The sequence below is a fragment of the Pieris brassicae genome, chromosome 3 (genome assembly GCF_905147105.1).
Source record: "Pieris brassicae chromosome 3, ilPieBrab1.1, whole genome shotgun sequence".
Taxonomy (NCBI): Eukaryota; Metazoa; Arthropoda; class Insecta; order Lepidoptera; family Pieridae; genus Pieris; species Pieris brassicae.
Genome location: NC_059667.1, coordinates 19728407 through 19751024, shown reverse-complemented (window position 1 = coordinate 19751024; position 22618 = coordinate 19728407). Strand labels below are relative to the sequence as shown.

Sequence of the window (22618 nt, the reverse complement as noted above, 5' to 3'; positions counted from 1 at the left end):
TTCAATCCGTTTGTGGATTTAGGGTGTGCTTTAAAATTGAAATAAATCCCAAAATTTGAAATAAATAAATTAAACAAGATTTGTAAATCCTGACACAAAGTTGGTTAACTACAGCACAAAAAAGTCTACAATCTAAAACATTGACCATCCTGTTGGGTAAGTTTTAATTATTTTTATTCATTACTTTAACAAAATATATAATGGTATACGCGAAATTGAAGCTAACAAAAATAAACAGAATTATCAGCTGTCAGTCTGTGCGAAATTTGTTTCGTTTATGTACGTACTACTTTCTTAAACGTATTGATAAATAAGATTTTGTGCCAAAAGTATAGCCTTAATCTGTGTTCGACCCCGAAAAATATATTAGCATTCAATTCACGAATGTGCAAGTTATACAATGTGTAATAAACTAAAAGTAATAAACTAATAATTAGTGTCTTGTGATGGAATAGTGTGCCCCAAAAACTCGACCTTGTGACTTATCAAAAACCTATTGGAATGGAATTTGATGTTTGAAGAATAATGAACCAGTTACTCTTGAATTTTCGTTCACCATGAACTATAATGTGTGTGTTAATACATAATAATGTAAAGAAATATTAGATATTGATATCCAAAAAAAAAAATCTAAATAACCTTGAATAAAGAAATAAAATTAGACTACTAATATTATTTATTGGAATTTCAAAAAACTGTAAGATGAAAATAAAAATTTAGAAAAAATCATAATTTCACATATATAATAACAGCACTTTCTAAAAGAAACTAGCTCTTATTACGACAAATGCAAAGACCTTAAAACATGAAAGAGCAGCCTTGAACTTAGTTATTTTTTTTATTTGATATTGTTGCCACAAAAATAATATTTATAAATACTAATAAAAGTATTTTAACACATGAATTAAACTTATTAAGAATATGTGTTAAGTTACTAATTTCTTATGAATATCAAAAAAAATTGCAACAATTTTAAACATTAAGAATGTTCACTGCAATGATAATCGAATGTGGACATAAAACTAAACTATAGAGTACATTGGTACAAAAATGGTTCTAGTGAGATTTATCCAAAATATGGCGTCGTTCGCGGCGCAAGCAGCTCTGCGGTCACGTTGGAGTTCACTTATAGAGTCTACCAGCGTTGATGTACCTGGAGAGGTCACAGATGGAGTCCGTTCGGTTGTTGGATGGCTTAAACAGGCACGAAAATTTCTAAAACTTAACTAAACCGGACTTCATAAAACAAACATAACAACAATAATAAATAATGAGCCGGCTTAGTTAAGTAAGTTTTTGTACAAATAGACTCAATTTGATTGTTGCATGTCTGCTTACCTTATCTTACCTTTATTCTAGTCTTTTTCATACTACAGTGAAATTTTATTTATTTAAATTAAGATGGATGATGCATGATGCATAAGAATTAATAGAATAATAAATTATTTAAAAAATAAGGGAATATAATCTAATTTTTTCCTTATTTTTAAATAATGTGTAAAGGTAAGTGGTTGCTTACCATTGAAATATAAATCGGCCGACTTATAAGATTGCTAAATTTAACTACTGTTTATGTATTACAGAACCCAATGCATATATTTCTTTGTTTTAAAGAAAATACATAATACCGAAATTCATATGGCCTTGGAAATTATACAATTCTGTTTAAATAATTTAAAGATAAATGTTTCACTAATAAATTATGAATATTAATAAGTATTTGTTCAGTTATAATAGGCAAGTAGAATATTTTTATTATAAAAATATATCAAATATTTGGGCATAAATTGAAATGAAAAATTATTTCTGTGATATGTTTTTGTAAGTTCATTGTACATTTATATAGGATCTAAGTTCTTGCATTTAGAACACTTCATTTCTTGGTTTATAATAATTATGTATATAAGTAGTACAGTAAAGTCAATAATTAGAACTGCTTCTGTAAGTGATGCCCGAAGATTGCATGTGTACTCCATTATTCATAAACACTAAATCACTAAACAATGTTCTTTCATTCATCTCTGTCAAATAAAGTTAACATTGTGATGTATTTCAGTCATTTAGTTTAGCAGTGCAATTAATTTTCAGATAATATTTTTTTTATATATTACTATATGGTATATAGGGCCAAACCATTTTCTTTTGTGAAAGTACCTTTTCTATTTCGGTCTAATAAAATTACCTTGACAGTGAACTAAATCGAATTGACCTTGCGACGATACGCCTATTGTCCGTCGACCGTCATTTGTAATGGATAGTGTGGCAACTCTCATCCATATAGAGGATAGTGAGTGGCAAGTAAAATATATATGGGGGGGGGGATTTTGTAAAGAGATAAATTTATTATTTTATACATAGTAATAAATATTATTGGAAATTTCCAATCGTAGTATTAAAAAAATCACATTGTTCCAATGTTATGAATTCGGTTTATGTTAGGAAGAAATTGAACTGTTCCTAGAAAAGTTAATTAGAAAAATGTTATGAGGTGCATTTTTGATGTCGGTCCCAAAAAAGTCGTTGTCTCTCTGCTGGGTTTACATCTACTGATTTTAATAAATTTTATCAAGAGTATAATAATATGTACATCGTAAAAAACAAAATAACTTTCCGTGTTTTTTTAAATGACACTTTAAGTTAACTTCTAAGTTAGTTTTAATGGCGTTAGATAGGCATTAGGCGCCTTGGAAAGACATTATACACAATTTCATACTTAACTACTTAAAATGTTTTACGTTTATCTATCTTATACATATTAATGAGACTTGAAGCTAATTTTAAACGTATTATTGTAACACAAAATGGATAAAAATTTACGATTATAAAAAATTATCAGTGATACAACGCAATCACCATATTATACCGCATTGTTAATTTTAAGTTTGAATTGGTTGGAGGTTTGAATTATAATTTTTAATGCCCATCATCTGTTTTTGATTGATCTGTAAGTTTATTAGATTTTTTCTATTAAAAAATATTACACGTTTTTGTAGTAACTTCCCATTTATTTATTTTTAACAGAGCACGCATCCTATAGAAGTTGCTTTACCTCACACACGAATAAGCTGTAAACCGCCAACTTTAAGATTGTTCCTTTTTATTAAAAAGACAATACAGTAATAAAAACAAGTATTTGGTGTTAATAAAAACTAAAACAGTCCGGACTTTCTCAAGCGTACATTACGCCGTTAACAGGCATCTTTGGAGGTGCGTCAAGTGGGCAGACGGGCAGTGAATCAGCTCTCTGGCCGAGGGATGGGGGATGACGTGGTCATCATACACTTCAACGATGTCTACAATATCGAGCAGGTTACTAGTAAGTATATTACAGTTTGAAAACAGCAATATTAAAATTATTCAAATTCGAAATATTTATTCATTTATGTAACACAATATATACTTATGAACGTCAATAAAGAAATACATATTAAATGCTTCTAATTTTACATTTACTGCCAGTTTTTAAATCAAGAGTGTAGAACGGATGGCAATAAACTCTCCGCCACTCTTTAATCGCCAAGTTCCTTTGCAGCTCTTTACACCATGTTCGACACGACATCTTAAGTAATTAATAGTTAATTTATAATAAAAAAGATTAAAAACAAAGATGTTGTCTTCTATCAGCAGTAGGCATGGTGGAGAATAGGAGAACGCATTTACATTCTCGTGGAAGAACACGAAAATACATAGAACAACTAACAGCACTGCATATACTAATTCAAGTCCGACCAGTCACCACAAGTAGCACCAGCTCACGAGCATGACGTATGGCAAGCCATCGGCCCCGTCGCCATATTTTGAGAGACAGACAATCCAACGCATGGACTGAATACAAGTAATATAAGTGGGTTAGGTGTGGGCTTCACTACCTTAATGTCGTGCGTTTCGAACGCCAATGCATGTTATTTTCTTCATATTAAGATTTGATCTTCAAAATGGCCGTATCTTGTAGTACCTACATTCCGAGTCGAAACATAACGCTAAGACGAACTTCCGTGTGTGATAAACGTATTAGATTTGGTATTCGAGGCTTAGCACTGAGTCGCGGCTCTGAATCTTAGGTTGAGATTCATAATCAACACTTAGCGCGAATTATGACTCCCGTATGTCAAAATACAATACATTTTTGAAATACGGCCGTAAAGTTCTTGGCGATAATTCTCTTTTCGGAATCTTACCACAAGAGTTAGACCCAAAATAGACGTTTCAGGCACAATACACCTACTTGCCTATAAAGAAAACATTACCAGGCGTCTGTCTGCCTCGTTCCATTGGAAGTTCTGGGTTAAGTACACTCTAAAGCAATGAGGGAGTAAAAACAAAAAATATGTTTATTATGGATGATAAGATACAGGTATCACTTATTCCACGTCATTAAATTTGAATAGTAGAAACCCCTACTCATCGGTAAAGAAAACAAAGGGTGTAGGCCGAAAGAAAAATCCGGCGTAAACAATGTGTGCGTGCGCGTGTGCACACGTAATAAGTGAAACTTATTTATGACCTTATTTTTCGAAAATGATCTACTATATGTAACTTTATAGAAATTGGTTAAAGAAAGTTTAACAAAAGGCTTTTATTATCATAGAAATGAATACAAATAATACAATTATTTCATTTTACATTATTACAGAATTTCATTAATTGTAATAGAATTATTATCATTGTTATCGTTATTATATATTTTTGTTATACAAGAAAAAGACGTCGCGTAACGGTTGTTCCGTTGTGACGCGTAACCGAAAAATGTGACGGTAAATTTTTTTTACAACGCCGATAAAGAAGTTTTAATTCAAAACTCTCGGTACTCTTTTAGGAGTAAGTCAGATATCGTGTAATTTGTTATTATTTTTACCGGTGTTCTAGCCCCCAACCATTGTATGTGCGCGGAATACATGTTTGTTCACAGGAGATTATGCTATTCTTTGGCAATAAATAGGTAGATGAAGGTCGTCTATCTGTTATCTGAATAAAAATAGCCTCGAAACCTTACAATAGTTTGGTTTAGATAAGTGTGCCGTGCAATTGATCACTTCAGGAAAAAATATTGATGGTGATTCATTCTAATTAACTTTGAAGAGATTAATCATACATGTCAAAATATTCTTTACTCGATTAAAATGCCATGGTCCGTAATCATAACATTTGGACGTAGTCGGGCAACTTTTTCGCATACTTTGTAATTTCAATGACTTCGTACAGTAATGACTAAAACTCGGGTTTGATAGCCAATGGAGTAATCGTTTCGGGTTAATCACAGAACAACTTCAAGAAGAGAGCGTACCAATTCTTGAAAGGCCGGCAACGCACTTTCGAGCCTTCTGCCCGTTTGACTCCTAGTACATAAAAAATACAGAACACATCTTGTTTCATAAAGCTTACGCAATGTGTCAGACCTTTTGAAATATTAAAAGATTATGTTATATGACAACGTGGACGTAAAACATTGAATAAGCACAAATTAGTCCACTTAATTAACCCTATAATGTGACCAATATACTTCATATCCTGGTTAATATTATGAGTTTTCTTAATACATACATCGTTACATAGGGTTACGGTTGAACCCATTTTCTCCCATATCCCATCCCAAAATAGTTTACAAAAGCATCAAACATGGTTATTTTCTAATAATTATTTGTGACATTTCAGATACAGAGCCAGTGGGAGGTGCCCTGAGGTTCAGTACGGCTGTAAAGTCATTGCAGCATCTCAATCCTTTAGTCTTGTTCAGCGGGGACGTCTTTTCGCCTAGCATGTGTGAGTGTTTAAGTTTTTAATATTACTGGGGGTGTAAGTTCCTCTCCCGTTTACGCGGTCGTATTTTTCTCGATAACTGCGCAACACAAAAGCAATTTCTCAATTCCAATCATCGAGTTAGTCACTCAACCAAGCAAACAATGTTTATATAAATAAATTTATTTTTTAACATCTACATTATTAGAACAAATATATAAACTTTTTTGTAAAACACGGCATCTAAGGCATTTGAAGATCTAAGGTCGATGTCAGTTAATTAAATGAAATATGAAGTATGACGAGCAGTGTTAGCCTAATGGTTTCAGCGTGCGACTCTCATCCCTGAGGTCGTAGGTTCGATCCCCGGCTGTGCACCCATGGATTTTCTTTTCATGTGCGCATTGAACATTCGCTCGAACGGTAAAGAAAAACATCGTGTGCAAAAAGGTTGTAGCGCCATTGATTTTTTTTATTGTATGACTTAGTCTGTATACTTATAACTGTGTAAATTAATAGGCATGAAGTGAATGAATTCTGACTTTTTAATTAATTTTTGATGACTTATTTACAAATGATGTACACGGCTAAACAATAATTTTTGGCAATAGACAACAAGATATTTTTTTTTAATTAAATAAAGTTAAAAATGTAATAACTTAAAAGCGATTGTGACGAGAGGACTACAGTCCCGCTCTTCTGAAATTACTCTTTTTCATTTCTGATGCTTTATATCTTACTCCTCACTTTAAAACATGCCAGACATGCTCATTGGATCAATCTAATTGAGCATATCTGGCAGTGGCTGTCCAGCTCGAGACCTTGAGGTCAGGACTCTAAACGACGTATCCCAACTTCTTGTATATACGTTCCCACATCGCCAGAATCTGTTTAGATGAACCTCTATCCCATTTGCTTCTCTGTCCCCTTTTCTACATAGTAAAGCTGACCTCGTGACTTAGATTATTTGCTATTGGAGATTTTTTGGCCTTATCTGGTATATCCGAAATCTAATGTTCCACAGTCGAACATAGAGAAGTCAGAAGAAATGACAATCATTTCTCCTGACTTCTCTATTTATTTATAAGAAAATTGTTTTCAGTGAGCACATTCACGAAGGGAGAACAGATGGTGCCCGTGTTGAATGAAGTTGGTACACATTGTGCAGTTTTTGGCAACCACGACTTTGGTAATTTTTTTATGTACAATCTCAAAAACGGTGTCCTACTTTGGAATTCCTTACCAATTCACATCAGACGAGCTTAGTCTGTAAATTGTTTCAAAATCTTTTTAATCATTTTTCTTCTGCCTCGCCTCGTAATTAGCTACTACTTATATATATTAATTGTGAGTTACTTAAGCTTAAGCAGAGCTTTTGCATGTCTGTTTATACATATTATTATTTATATTTTTTCTTTGGATTTTATTTTATTAAATTTTAGTTAGTTGCGTGTTATTTTGAGTTTTCTTTTGTTATTTAATTGTGCACTTTTTATTTAGTCTTCCATGTTAGGGTTGCCTGGAAGAAATGCCTTGTTAGCGTTAAGGCCGCCTGGTGCCTAATAACTTTTGTACCTTACTTTTTGTTTGTATAATTATGTATGTTATGGTAACAAAGTATAAATAATTAAATGTATTGGCTGACTTAGATGTAGGTAGTAGATCCATTTGATATTAGCTACATACTTGTGGGGCTTTCTTGTTGCCCCACGTTCTACAAGAATATTTGTATTTAGCAACCCGCCCTTGGGCCGGAAAAGGGTATATAAATTATATACTTACACGACTGTCTTTAGTACTCAATATATCTCTTATCGTTAAAGCAGCGTTCGTAAAAACCCGTAAATAATAGGACTATCACAAAGCCATTTCGGATTATTTTTTTTAAATTTATTGAGAAAGATTTACGTCTTATAACTAACTCAGTATAAAGTTCTTTTTGCGCCATTAAACAAATCTTTACATATATTTTAATCCAACTATGTCTATAACAAATATATAATAGACCTTTGACACATATATCGGAATTTCTATTAGTATTTTTTTAATAATCAGAAATTAACTCTATACACACCCATACACCTCTTTATAATGTTTGTATAGATAGATTATTATATATGTAAATTGTATTTATAGATTTTGGTCTTGACGTATTATCCGGCTTAGTGGCTAAATGCAATTTTCCGTGGTTGATGTCAAATGTCATTGACAACGAGACGGGAAGGCCGCTGGGTGACGGCAAAATAACACACGCACTCATATGTAATGGACATAAGATTGGACTTATCGGATTGGTCGAACAGGTACGTGATAACGTCGGTGTTGCAAGAATAAAAAAGGCAAAATAATACAATAATGTTAACCTCAATTATTCATAAAGTATAGTAGCTGCTAGACTCTGAGTTCGAAGGTTCGATCCATGGCTGTGCACGAATTTTTTTTTTTTTATTACATTGAATATGCCACAAATTAAGAATTTTATTTATATACGACCTTTATTACGTAAATTAAAGTTAGTAAAGTTAGTACGTCTTCGTTACGATGGTGTTATAAAACTGTTATTATATATAATTAAGTATTTCAAAATTAATTTGTTATTAAACATTACATAATAAGTCTAATATTAAAATAGAGCCTGCCTTTGAACCATTGAATAAAATTATTATGTATAAAACGAAGCATGCAGCTATATAAGACACGCCCTAAAGTCATAGTTTTGTTAGGTTTTGATTTTGAAACATGTTTTATTTACATACTTTATCCGTATGCCATAAGTAGTTATTAAGTTATAAATATGCATTAGACACGTATAAATGTGCAATTCAAAATCGAGTGTCAGGCACATCAGGCTGACACATACCTATTAAAAGCTTTAAGGAAGCTTTTGGAAGTGGCTTCCATTAATTGTGAGTCTGTAATGTAATCAAAATTCCAATGCATATTTTTTTATATAATAATAATCGTTTATTAGCCAAGATAGTACAGTGGTTAGATCGATCAACTAAAAATATCCGCACAAATCCACATATGGATTATATATATATATATATATATATATATATATATATATATATATATAAATAGGCATGCACACGTCATATCAATTTTAACAATGTCTTATACTAAGAACATAAAATAATGTCAAAGTTAAGTTATTTACAATTGGTGTCAAATCTATGGTCAAAATACTCTCCTAGGCTATAAAGGCACTTTGCCTTTAAAAAAATTTCACCTTCCCCTTGAAAGAATTACATGACAGTGGTCTATAACTTGTAGGAAGGTCATTAAATAGTTTTATAGCAATAGCGAAACAACTATTTGTATACCGTATTATAAAAACAAAAATCGTGTGTCAGGCACAGCAGGCTGACACATGCCTATTAAAAGCTCAAAGGAAGCTTTTGGAAGTGGCTTCTCCCATATTGTCAGCGACTAACTTTAAGCATTCAAAATGACCTGTGGCCTACAAAAAAGACGCTAGTTTGCAACTGCTATTCTGCACTAATTCCAAAAGAAAAAGCCCTGAGGCGGAGTCAGAAAAGTTGTCATGCTAATAAATTGTTTCAGGAATGGCTGGAGACGTTAGCAACTATAAATCCAGAAGAGGTGACCTTTATTGACTTCTTACAAGCAGGTTCCAAGCTGGCTTCACAGCTCAAGGAAGAGGTTTGTTTATTTTAATTTTAAAAGTCTTGTCTAGATCTGTCGCATATGGAGTTTTACTAGTGGTTATAATTTCTATAATAAATCTTATAACAATATAAAATATTATTTATCTACACTTACTTATACAATAATTAAATTATAATATTAGTAACACACATATTAGACGCAGTAGGAACTGTGGGTCATAAATCATATTTATCTGTCTGTCTCGCTCGCACTTACAGGTCTTATGGAGAGGTGTAGTGTTGTGTGTAAGAACGTAGAGGTAGAGGTGCATATCCATACCGGGATAGGTACGATCGATATGCTAAATTAGAAGAAAAAAATCTCTTTCTGAAAATTAAAAAAAAATATTTGTAAGATAAATGTCACTAAATTTAATTTCTTCAAACCACGTCCGTAAATAAATTCTCCATTGTGCGAATTGCGTACGAAACGTAAGTAATGTAATGAGAGTAATAGTCTAAGATCCCGATATAAAACGAACTTCACCGAGTTGTTTATTTGATGAAACATATTTTATATTTCATTTAATATGTCAATAAATATATTGCATATGGGTTGTCTAACAAATTTCAGTCCATGATATGATTAATTAAATTTTTTTTTAAACAATTCACCGGTTTGATTATTGAATTAAAATTAAATGAAAATAAATATTATTTCATTATAAACACGATGGAATAGGGTTGCCTGCGAAAAATCAGTCCCGAATTCCGGCTGTCGGATTTTGAAAAGTGAAATATTGCTGCGAGTGAATATGTGACTGAGAGGTCCCAACCAACCATCCCATGCGATAGAAGAGGACACAGCATAGCTAGTAATTTGTTTAGACGATTTTTTTTTTGTAGTAAAAAAATACGATTTTTTTTCAGGGCTGTGAATACGTAATAGCACTAACGCATATGAGATTCCCAAATGATATAAAACTTGCAGAAGGCGACAATAAAATAGATCTCATATTGGGAGGACACGATCATGTCTACGAAGTTCTAGAGGTAATATTTGACAGACCAGGGGCTTGGGGCATAAAACAGTGGGTCACGCCTGTCGAATTTGTATGGAAATGGTCACGTGACAAAGCGAAAGCGTGATCGTTCCTATGCAAATCCGTTTGGTGTGATGGGTCAAGCCTGTCGACAATTTATTTTGTTTCAAGCCTCAGCTTATGAAACGGTTTTATATTACCAACTTTAGAAAAAAGAGGTTATTACTGAGTACAATAAAATCACATGTCTTGATTGTATGTTTATCTACTGCTCGATATACTTGGCTATTTATATTTCAGTATACGTTTTCATATTTCAAAAATTCCAGATAAACAACAAATACATAGTGAAGAGCGGCACAGACTTCCGTCAGTTTAGTAAGATTAATATAAACTTTGCCGAAGACTGCGCACGCGTTGATATTTCAGAAGTTGGTGTCACCAGTTCCTTTGAAGAGGACCCGGTTTTGAAGTCCAAGGTTGAGCAATATTCAGGTAATTTTAATATTTTCCAACTATACAGGCTATAAATCAGCGTCAAGCCGAAGTTAGGTAGTTTAGCCATAGATATTGTATAAAAAGTTTTTATTGTTTGTACTCATAACAAATACCTCAATTCCAATATACCACTTTGGCATTCGGACTAAACCTCCTTTTTAGCACTGCAAAGTACGTATTTTTTTCAACACGGTCGTTACAGGATGTATAAAATTAAGTTACTTGAATGGCAATTGTTTGAAATTACGTGACCTAGATATTTTTTGTCTTTTATTACAATAACTTTTACACATTAAAAAAAACACTTTTTCAACGGATTGAAGTTATGTATTATTATAAACTTATAATTATTTGTGGTCATCGTGATCACGCACACTGTAAAGCACGCGGAACATCGGAAAAAAATTATTTAAAAGTTGTATTATTATATGTATTTACATAACTTCAATCCGTTGAAAAAGTGTTTTCTTTAGATCTTTTTTATAAATTTTCTAAAATTAACCACTAGTTGTCCATCACTTGAATTCCATTCGATTTTGATATTTATTTTAGTATATTAGTTTTTTTTTTATTCTAGATACATGGTCTTAACATATAATTTTTCAAATCCACGTATACAAAATTGTAAAAACTATTGTATATGAGTATGGAGTTTCTTGCGCAATCTTCTTCACATGAAACTACCTTTTAAAAGTGGCAATTAGTAAAAAAAATTAATATTTTCAACTAGTAATTATGACTTTTAAATATACCTAATTGAAATAAATGATTTGACTTTGACTTGCCTATAACTTTCGGCTTGTTGTTTAATTATGGGACACACGCTTTCAGTTCTAAAGGAGCTGATTATCAATTTGGGCTCTGGCTTGAGCATTCGTCCACCGTACGTGCAAACACTTTTCCAACACACCTTTGATCTTTCTATATGCGCTATTAAAATGTCCAAGGAATCATGAAAACCCTGTTTTCAACTCCTATTGAACGTTTGTGTTATAATTCTACCTAAATAGAGAAATATCATTGAAATGTCTTTCTGAGGTATTGATTCGCAGAGTACCATATTATTTTTATCTCAAAAATAGTAAATATTCTCTTGTTATTACTCTATTTTTCAATGAAATTTCTTCATTATATATTAAAACGTATTTTTAGCGATGATTGACGGCAAAATGGATGAAGTACTGGGCAAGTTCTATGTGCCTTTGGAAGGTCGGTTCTCATGCATTCGTCGTCAGGAGTGCAATCTTGGCAACTGGGTGTGTGATGTATTACTGGCAGCGACGGGAGCTGACCTGCTCTTACTCAATTCTGGGACTTTCCGATCTGACCAGGTATGACGCTTTAAAGACAATGTCTAAATCTTTTTGTGAATGTTTGGAAATTATTTCTGCTCCTAGTGCTCCTTTAAGTTTTTTTTATTTAAAGTAGGTGTAAAAAAATATGTGTAAACAGAGCCATTAAAAAAAATTAATCAATTTATTTAATGTCAGGCCAGTCGTGTTTTTTTATATATTTTTTTTTATTTAACCTATTAAATTAAAAAAAAGTACAACATATTAATTAAAATACATTATCCGGATTGTGTGTTACGCGTCTTGTGAGATACGCCCTGTATACATCGGTAATATTTTTTTGTTTACATTATTCATGGGCGAGCCAGAATGCAATTCCTTCCGCAATTATATTTAATATTTTTATCGTTGAACCGTTCCAGGCACGGCCTGTGCTTTATTAAAATGTCCTGTAGGCCGTTATGGTCTACAGTCATCTGTATTTATTGCTTCAGGTCGTGCCTGGACGGTGCGAATATTGAGCAATGTAAGTACATGTTATACAGTTTGTTCGGTCACAAATGTTTTTGACGCTTCCTTTTCTCTATGGTTTACTTGCAAAATTGTCGTTGACACTCTTGTATTGTTCTTTTAATAGATATTTAGTAAGTTAGAAAATTATGTTCTTAATGTCAGAACTAAAATTATATTTGCTACATTATTCTTAGTAGCAGAAATGGCTTAGCTAATTAGATTGTATTGTCTCAATCACATTGTACAAACTGTTGATTTTTAGTTCTGAAATTAATTCCCCATTTCCAGGTCCACCCAGCAGGTGATTTTACTCTCCGAGACCTGTCTACTATAATTCCCATGCGAGAGCCTCTGGTAGTTGTGGAAGCCACTGGTGAAACGGTTCTGAAAGTGCTGGAAAACTCTGTCAGCAAGTATCCTAGTCTGGAAGGACGGTTCCCTCAGGTATATAATGACCCCTTAAATTTTTTGTGGCTGTCTATGGAAGTATTACGTAACGAATTTTAGGGGGGGGGGGGTCCTTTTGTAAAACGTTACAATGCGGGGCGGGGATTGAATAACGCGTTATTGTTAATATTATTTTCCACTTTCCAGTACTTTACACCACATAATGGTAAGTTTTAGGTATAAAGAGTCACTGGGGGTGGTCACGAAAGGTTTTACTATTGGATACAGAAACGTTACGGCGCGTTTCATGTGGGGGGGGGGGGCAAGAAACTCCAAAAATTGCGTGACGTAATACGCATCGCAAACCTCTCATTTAAAACTGTACGCAATTAATTAAAATAAAAGCATGTGGAATATGAATATGTGGTGGAGCATACTGGAATTGTTACAGCGTCGTTAGCATTATCATTTTTATATCAGGTTGCGGGAGTTTCATTTGCCTTCAATCCATCGAAGCCTGCAGGTGAGAGGGTCGCGGAAGAAGTGGTCAAAATCGGCGATGAATACCTACAAAGGGATCAGAAGTATAGACTTGCGATTAAACAGTATTTACATTCGGGTAACGACGGGTTTACAATGCTACCTCAGTGTCCGGTATTGGTGAGTTTTGATTTTAATTAAAGCTTAAAGTCATCAATAAAGCTCTGTTTCTGGACTATCGATACAAAAATTCGAATTGAGACTTACTAATGTTGGCCATACATATATTGAAAAATTTCTTTTTTAGTATCCGTAGGAGAAATATATTTAAAGAATATTTATATTACGAAATCCATTTGTATTATTATTATTAAACCTTTATTCATTGATCCATACAACAAGTGCATAGTTTACATTCCTTAATATAAGTATTAGTTGTTTAAAAAAAATTAAGTGATTTCATTCAGTGGTCTAGTTTTTGTATGACCCCTTTAAGGGTAAAAGCCTCCTCCATATTATTCCATTTCTCTTTGTCTTGAGCAACATTCATACAGTTGTTGACCGCTAGTTCTATAATGTAATTTGTCCATCTTTTTTTTTGTCTTCGTATACATCTTATTCCAGTTGAACCATTTTGTTATTTCCAGTCTCCATCTTTTATCTAACGCTCTAGCAATATGACCTGCCCATTTCTCTTTGTATACAAACAAACTAATATACAGTATTTACAATATTCTAAACCTGCAAATAATAATTATGTAATTATGAATGAATAAAATTAAAACAAATTTAAAATATTTTAAAATCTGGTCCCTGTGGCAGTGTACCTTTGTTACTGGCAGCATTTGTTTTTTTCTATTTCTAAGAGCTTTTAGAGTAAGTTTAGTTAGTTAGTAAACGGTTTAAATAACAGGTTAGCAATTAATGTACACTTAACCAGAGATTTCATTAACTATTGCGATGCAAATTTTCTCATACTGGCAATAATTTAGATGTGACAATCTTCAACATAGAGTTAGAGAAATTAAATAATAAATGTTATGTCTATGTCTTAATACTACTATATATATTTAGGCTTAAAGCCTCTTTAAGTATTCCTCGTCATAAAGCCTCTAAACTAGCTACTGTGGTCTCTGGCAGAATGACCAGCGCTGTGGAACAACTCAGCATAATGCTGAGCCAGCACACACGCATTACACAATTAAACATTTTTCTTTAAAAAAATTGTTTTCTCTCATTCTAAAAGAAAACACTTTTTACCGCATTGAAGCTATGTATTATTATAAACTTATAATTATTTTACATAACTTTAAATTAAAAATTTTCCAACGTTTCGCATGCTTTACAGCGTGCCTGGTCACGGTGACTGAAGACAAAAGGTGTCGAATGTCAAAAGTATCACAGCTGTAGAGAAAGTTGTATTATCTGTATTTATTTCCCCGGAGTTTTATAATAAATACCTTATAAGTTTATAATAATATAGATTCAATCCGGTAAAAAAATGTTTTCCTTCAATGTGTAAAAGCTATGTTAACAAAAGACAATACTATCTCTCATTCTGTTTTATTTATTTTTATTGTTATTTTATGTGTTTCTGTGTATGTGTTTTGTTAATAATAAATGTTATGTCTATGTCTAAATAATATATAAAAACGTAGTTTCTTTTAAATGTGTTGTTCTCGCATATATATACTAACTATATTTAAATATTTTATTGTGTATGTTCCAAAATTTTAGGTGTCAGATGACATGTGCCCAGAAATAGGTATGGCGATACAAAACCACTTTGCTGCGATCAACGTACGAACGGGACGTTCTCGCCCGTCTAAGCATCGACAATCGCTCGTTACGCTGAGCCGTCGGTATGAATTATTACTATTTCAATATTGTTTTATAATATACATTTTCAGTTTATTACTAGTCCCGATTTGAGTTAAGTAAGTTAAACCAAACAAACAAACATACTTTTCAGTGTTAATTATTACAAGATTTGTTATGTTGATTAAAAACCGGTACGACATAAAATAATTAAATTTAACTATTTTTTAATTACCTTTAAAGTTGTATGTATTGTGTACACCTTAACTAAATAAATAACAAATCTCAAGGCTTTATAATGGTTATACTATATATAATTAAAATTATATATAATTAATATTTATTCTTTAAGAATAACATTTATGTTGGACGAAACAAAGAGGTTTACTATTAACTGATTTTAAACCAAATTGTTCCAGACACAGTCTTGTGAAGATGTTGGACAACAGTGAGCTGGATGGTCCACCTCCGTTGAGGAGAGCGTCATCAGCCGCTGAGTCACCACACACGCACCATAGGTATTAATAATATATAAAGGCGTTTTGAAGTCATAACGAAATCACTTTGTTCTTCAAACAGTTCTAAAGATAACAGTACGACCCGGAGAGCTTTCGTACTCGCAGACTTCTAGGAATTGTTCTGCAGTGTTGCCATCAAATTGAATATAATTTCGCTAAAAAAGATATTAAATACGTTTTCGAATTTATGTGTTGTTTGTGAAAATCTTCGGAAATATTATTTGCACCAGTTTTAATATTTATTAAAACCTATAAATTATGTCACTCGACACTATCATTATAGTTTTTGCCTTGGGGCGATATGAATTTTATATAATTTATTTAAGTATTTAAAACGCACATTCCACATTTTTTAAGACTTAAAAAGTATGATGTATACTACTAAACTAAAGACTTAATTAAAATTATGTCAAATCTAGATTAAAAAATATTAATTTGCAACAATAAAGCTTTGTGCTACAAAGAGACAACGCTTTATAGAGAACGGGCGCGTTCGTAAGGGTGCGTACGCGTCTTCATCTATTCTGTTATTTACGGAAACACTGTCGCAATTCATGTATTGTTTTATTCCTAATCATACAAATGATTGTAAAATTATAATTAAATATTATTTTCTCTGAATTGTAAGACTTAAAAGCCGGCTGTCATAATACAAATAGCTAATAATTATACGTGCAAAACTTGTTCTAGGTTTTATAAATTTGTAATAGTATACACGACAGGTATTGATATAGAGAAATGATTTGCAGATTAACGCGTCGCGCGTCGCTGGATGATTTGGAGCAAAACGCTTGTGAACTTGCCCCAAAAGTCGAGAATAGGATAATTGTACTAGACAAGCCAGATGTAAGTAATTAAAATGATTATATAATAATATTACATAGGATCATTACGAAATTATATTAGTTTGGTAATTTATTTCTTAAGAAAACACTTTTTAAACGCATTGAAGCTATGTTTTATTATTATAAACTTAAAAATTTTTACACACACTTATAACTTATAATTATGAAGCCATAGTTCATCTTGCCATACAGTCAAAACCTGTTTTAACGACATCGAAGGGTACTAAGTACTTTTGGTCGTAAAACCCGATTGTCGTAACAGCCGATGACGTTGTTATAAAATGACTAATACTTTGATTTTGGTCAATTGGTTCATCAATAACCGGTTCTTCTAAATGATTTCGTCGTAAACGGTTTTTTTACTGAAATATAATTTACAAGCAGTTCTCCGCAATTCAATCCGTAAATTAAAGACTCTCGCATCATAAAACGAGCGCGATGTTTGACCATCTTTTTGTTTGCCAAGGTATTTGAGGAGTGATATATCCTATTAAAATGATTGTTAAAAATTAAACGTGATAAATAGCGTGTTTATTTGGAGTAGATAAGTAACATGGAGAGAAATGTCAGTAAAATTATTCTTTATATTTACATAGATTTATGTAGCGATGGCACAATAAGTTAATATTCAAAGAGTTGACATTTATTTGAATAATAATAAAAAACTACTTAGAAAACTAAAACTAAAGAGAAAGATGTGTGGGTACCCACATAATCATAAATTATTTGTAAAGTGGAAAGCACCTGATATTAACTCTGTGCAAAGTGTACCTACAGGGTGTCTTTAAAAGTTTGCCTCTATCATCTTAATTTACATTAATTGTAGCAATTAAATGTGAACTATGAATGATAATTAATAGGTAATGATTATTTCAGAAATTACAAGAACTATTGGCTGAGCGGGCGAGATGGGAGTCGGACTCGGTGATCAAAGAGGTTGATGATGAAAGCTCACCTTAAACAATGTAAGGTTCACATTACGCAATGTCTTTGATGCTCATTTTTCCTTTGTCATGGAACAATTCCGAAACCACTAACAATTTAAACCTTATTTATATGGTAATATAGTGACAAATCGTTTGGCCACTGTCAATAGTAATTTTTAAGTTTTTTCTCACTAAAGGTTACTAGTGCAGATATAACGAAAAACTGTTAAATGTGACAAGTTACAGGAATCCAATAGAAATTTTAGGCACAATTTACACTTGGGCACCAAATATGTTACCATGGTTACACATTGAAATCGTTTCCATGGTAACGCTTTCAAAGTCAAAATCTCGTTTATTCATATAGGTAACACAATGTACACTTATGAACGTCAATAAAAAAGAAAAATACATTAAATGCTTCTAATTTTACATTTACTGCCAATTCTCAAATCAAGGGCGTAGAACGGAAGAGAAGAACTATCTCTCTAATTATCTGAAATCTGGTTTCATAGATAACTAACAACGTAAAGATATTTATTTAAAGCAACATTTGTTCACTTATTTTGGAATCATCAAATTTGTTAGTTACAATTGACTTCGAATGAAGCTTCTGTTGATTTGGAACTCCATGAAACCCCTTAAAAGGCAAAAAATATGGGTTATTTATGTAAAATAAATGAAATGAGTAAAGGATGTTTAAAAAATAAAAACAATTTAACGAGTATAAAAAACCAAACTTAATAAACGGTACTGAACCATTTTATATTATAAATTGTTATTCTATTACCATATAAATTGTACACCTTATGTGAAGATGTTTTCCAAAGCGTTACAAAGTTACGAAAAATCCAAAATTTATGAGTTTTGGAAACATTTTATATATCAAGAACGTCAAATACACAGCTCTATCTTTTCCATATAAATAATAATCCAAACATTAAGACTAAGACATTGTGGAATGCAGATAATACTTAGGTGTGATTATTGTTTTAGGTTGTGTAAATACAACGATATTATTTTAGCGACAATTGAACGGTCTAAGAAAAATATTAATCTAAAGTTTAAAAAAAAAAAGTTACATTCATTATTTAACGTCGAAAGAAATTGAACCCATTATACGTAAAAGACAAAGAAGTATCTTATAAGAATCTCAATGGTTTTAGAAAAGGCTTTACGATTTTTAATTGCGTAAATTGTATTTAGTGATAACACTAAAATCTAATTATATATGTATAGTACGTTTCGAAAATATTTTTATTAATATGTAAAAGCGTTACTAAACAAAATATCAGTCGTAATACTAGTCATTTTTATACAAAGCATATGACAGCGGTTCAATATTCATATAGATACCGGCAGACATCTTGAACAAATGTCCTTGCCTGCGCAGAAGCAATTTTTAGGTATGGGGGAGGGGGTTCAGAGTGACGTGTCGATCGTGTACGATGCGTAAACTTGGTGTAAGTTTGTTTGTTTACTCCCCTGTTTAATGTTCAAGATGTTTGCCGGTACCTACACTAACAGTTCAGCTATTTATCTTTTAAGTATTTACGTTGCTTCCATGAAAATATTATTGCAATATATACTAACGCAACGCAACCAAACCGACGTGTGCGTGTAAATTCCTATATACTAAGGGATTTTTCTTTCTATGTGTTTAATAATTAACATGGGAGTATTAATAGCGTTATTAATAATGAGGAAGCCGGCACGAAAAGCTGTAGATGATCAGCTTTTAAGAAAAAATATTCGAAAATTTTATATATTACAATCTGTGCATACGTATCACTACGATGACGTCACATCCTGAAACGTGACCTTAGCCACTGGGGTTTCCGGGCGAGTAAGTGGTTAGGTCGGTCGAGGATCCACTCTTTAGATTCGAGAAACATTTTTGTATGGAAAGCTTAAACGCTATATTTGGAACTAAACACAAACATGCTCTGTCGAATACTACACATATGAATACTATACAAATTCTATGGAAATTCGATAGTTTCGAGGTGTCAAAGCAAAACTATTGTATTTACATCTACGTGAAACAACTATACTGGTATTTTGATGGATGATGATAAAAACACTTCGCCGGTATTGTAACTTCGTATAAATTAGGTACCGGTTCTAGCTATAAATTGTCGATCTTGTAGAGGTAGCAACTAGATTCACTCGGCTCCGCCCACAACTATCAAACCATACACTGAACAGTGCCTTTATTTGTTTAAAAGATCTGTTATCTATATTTTCTAGCTTTTTATTACAAATTTTAAAATAGGTTATTAATTTTCGCTCATATTAAGAACAAAGTAAGAAGTCACCAGTAAAAAACGAATACTATAATGAACAATTTTATTTCAATTTTAAAATATATTTGGTTAGTTGCAGTTATCTATATATAGATGAATTTTGTCCGGTTTTAAACACAACCTGAAAATGCATATCTGAGTTTTCAAGTGATTGTAATCTTTGTTCTTTAATCTGAGCGAGTAGCGTAGTTATAACTATACGGCACTACCGCAATTGATAGATTTAATTGTAATAAATAGAATTTCAATCGCTAGAAACAATTTAATTTACGATAATTTTACTCTGTACCTCATTATGATGAAAGTTTTATAATATTATTGCTAGTATGGAAGCCTTTTTGCGTTGGTAAGGTATATTATATTTAGTGTATTTAAACTAATTTCTGAATCTGAATACAGATAATTTAACGAATACTGCCACAAATATATCATTTTAAAATATATTAAAAATGTATTATTATATTTGGACGTATTAATTATTTAAAATAATTTAAATTTAATTTTAATATGTGAGGATGAGTCAACCGTAGCACTCGAAACAATTCAAAATAGATATTTGTAGAAGACATTTAAATCAGTTAATTTATCTTCTTTACTGCGTGCCTGATGCTTACTGCAATAGTCCTTTAATCAAATACAGATTATAAATATTTAGTCAGTATTAAGTTACTATAGATAAAATTATAGCGACATAAAAGGTCATATTTGGTGTTAAACCGATACTTGTAAAAGCTGATGGCGTCGTTATTAAGTACCTAATACTTATATTGAATGTGTGATTAGTATACTCATGTATGAAATAAATCTAAATTTTATATTAAAATTATAATAAAAAGACATAACGTACATATAATTTTCTTCATTAACAAAACTGTTTGTTAAAAACACTTCTGTAGTAACGCCATTTGTAGTTCACGCTGAATTTTAACTAAAGTATTGTCATAATTTCCTTGCATGTTTATTAAAAAGAACATTTTAATAAATATGCAAATTGACAGCATTGAAACCATCATTCAAAGTTGGCACTGTAAATTGTTCTAGTCTCTTTCTGTTTGTCATTCTCCTCTTGAACTCCTTTTACAATATCTTCTTCCGTAGCTGGTGCACAAATTGCAATAGAGTAATAACTCTTTTGTGAGTTAATTGAGCCAAACATCGTCTTCTTCAACATCAGTGAGAGCATCTAAGGAGATTGTCAAGAGGTGTTTGAGACCTGCATGTCTAAAGCAGTTCGCAATAGATTTTGGTGAAACATTTCTGCCATCAACACTGGCAGCTGTACCACTGAGTTTCCCGCTGCCTATACCGTATCTAGGAACGATAAATCAAACTCTTCGATAAATCAAACGAAATCTTCACCAAAACACTGAGCAAAATTATTTGCTTTTTGTTTAGGAATTTGTCCATTTATTGCCACATTATTTGTCCTTTAATATTTAGACCACTTTAGCAAAGCCTCCTCAATCTTCGTTGTTTGGGAACGACGGGATTTGGGCGTCGATTATACTCCATACACGTAGGTACTTTGTTTCTGAGAAATACAATATACCTTAAACCCGAGTCGTTTTTGTTTAATTTTGCGATCTTAATGACTAGTGTCCTAGATGTGGAAAGGAGAGGGACTGCCCTCACCTATTCAAATGTTTACAATACGGCTGGACTTTCTAACACATATAATTCTCCGAAAATATTAGTTAAATGTAGTCGCTTAAAGAGATGTTGGAATAAGCGATGTCATAAAAAGCGGTGTTTTTTATAACGCGGTCATTAGACCGACCGGTCTTTCTATTAAGAATTCAGCCGGGATATTTGATTTTGGTCAATATAACCGGTATGTTGTTGTTGTTTAAAGTGATAAGCCCCACAAAAGACGCAAGTGCACCATAACATTTATATAGACAAATATTATATGCATGTAATTACTACCTTTGTTTATTTACCTTAACAAAATAGAGAGTATTAAAGTATTAAAATCATTATATACATAAAAAAACTTAACCCAGTATACTAATACTTAACCACATATAAAACAATTAAAGCCTCAAAGTTCTACTAGGAGAAAGAGACAAATATACCTAGTTTCGTCTCTCACTAACATACTATTGGTTTTAATTTGTAACATTGTTACCAGATTATTTTATGTAATATAAAATGATCTTTAAACACTACACTTAACCAAGTAATATACTTACAGTAGTATTTTATGTTATTTTGATGTGTCCGGCAAATAATTTAGCCAGTTTATCTATACTGTCCAGACAGGCCAAAATTGTTTACCTACTAGAAGTATATCCACACTGGCCCAGTTATGTCATGAGACAGTAGTTAATCACTTATTATTAAAAAGATTGCACTTTTATACAACCAAAGATCAATATTAATCACAGCTGGAAACTAGAATTATTATTGTACATTATTTACTTCCATTAATTTAGTATTTGTGATAATTTAACAATGTTGTGATATTTCATGTTTATTTAAAATGTTAACTTGTTTTTACTACAAAAATAAATTGATTTTGAAAAGATGTTTTTTTTATTTCTATAGCAGATAACCTTTAACCAAATATATTAATTCACTCTTTACCTGTTCTGAGTCTTATCACTAATCAGTCTTTAAGGAAAAGATCAAAATCTCAAAGACCT

At 31.9% G+C, this 22618-nt stretch overlaps 1 protein-coding gene across 6 annotated transcripts; it reads left to right on the top strand.

Moving 5' to 3' along the window:
- LOC123706910 (snake venom 5'-nucleotidase) lies at positions 1-22443 on the top strand. 6 transcript variants are annotated; one of them, XM_045656528.1, is made up of 17 exons: positions 1-156; positions 1061-1203; positions 3196-3316; positions 5653-5760; positions 6839-6925; positions 7873-8039; positions 9304-9402; positions 10278-10400; positions 10720-10885; positions 12041-12219; positions 12982-13137; positions 13561-13740; positions 15298-15422; positions 15798-15896; positions 16646-16742; positions 17618-17706; positions 18664-22443. In XM_045656528.1, exons 2-16 carry the CDS (start codon positions 1078-1080, stop codon positions 17699-17701), a joined length of 1917 nt encoding a protein of 638 aa, XP_045512484.1. In that variant the 5' UTR covers positions 1-156; positions 1061-1077; the 3' UTR covers positions 17702-17706; positions 18664-22443. The 6 variants fall into 6 exon arrangements, with proteins under 6 accessions (XP_045512484.1, XP_045512482.1, XP_045512485.1 ...); XM_045656526.1 differs by having other exon boundaries at positions 17618-22443; XM_045656527.1 differs by lacking the exon at positions 1-156 and adding an exon at positions 248-569 and having other exon boundaries at positions 17618-22443.
- Positions 22444-22618: the final 175 nt, after the last annotated feature.

Coding starts and splice junctions, on each gene's coding strand:
- LOC123706910 (XM_045656528.1), top strand. CDS start 1,078: ATGGCGTCGTTCGCGGCGCAAGCAGCTCTGCGGTCACGTTGGAGTTCA. Junction 13,138..13,560: donor TGGAAGGACGGTTCCCTCAG/GTATATAATGAC, acceptor TTTTTATATCAG/GTTGCGGGAGTTTCATTTGC. Junction 15,423..15,797: donor CTCGTTACGCTGAGCCGTCG/GTATGAATTATT, acceptor AAATTGTTCCAG/ACACAGTCTTGTGAAGATGT.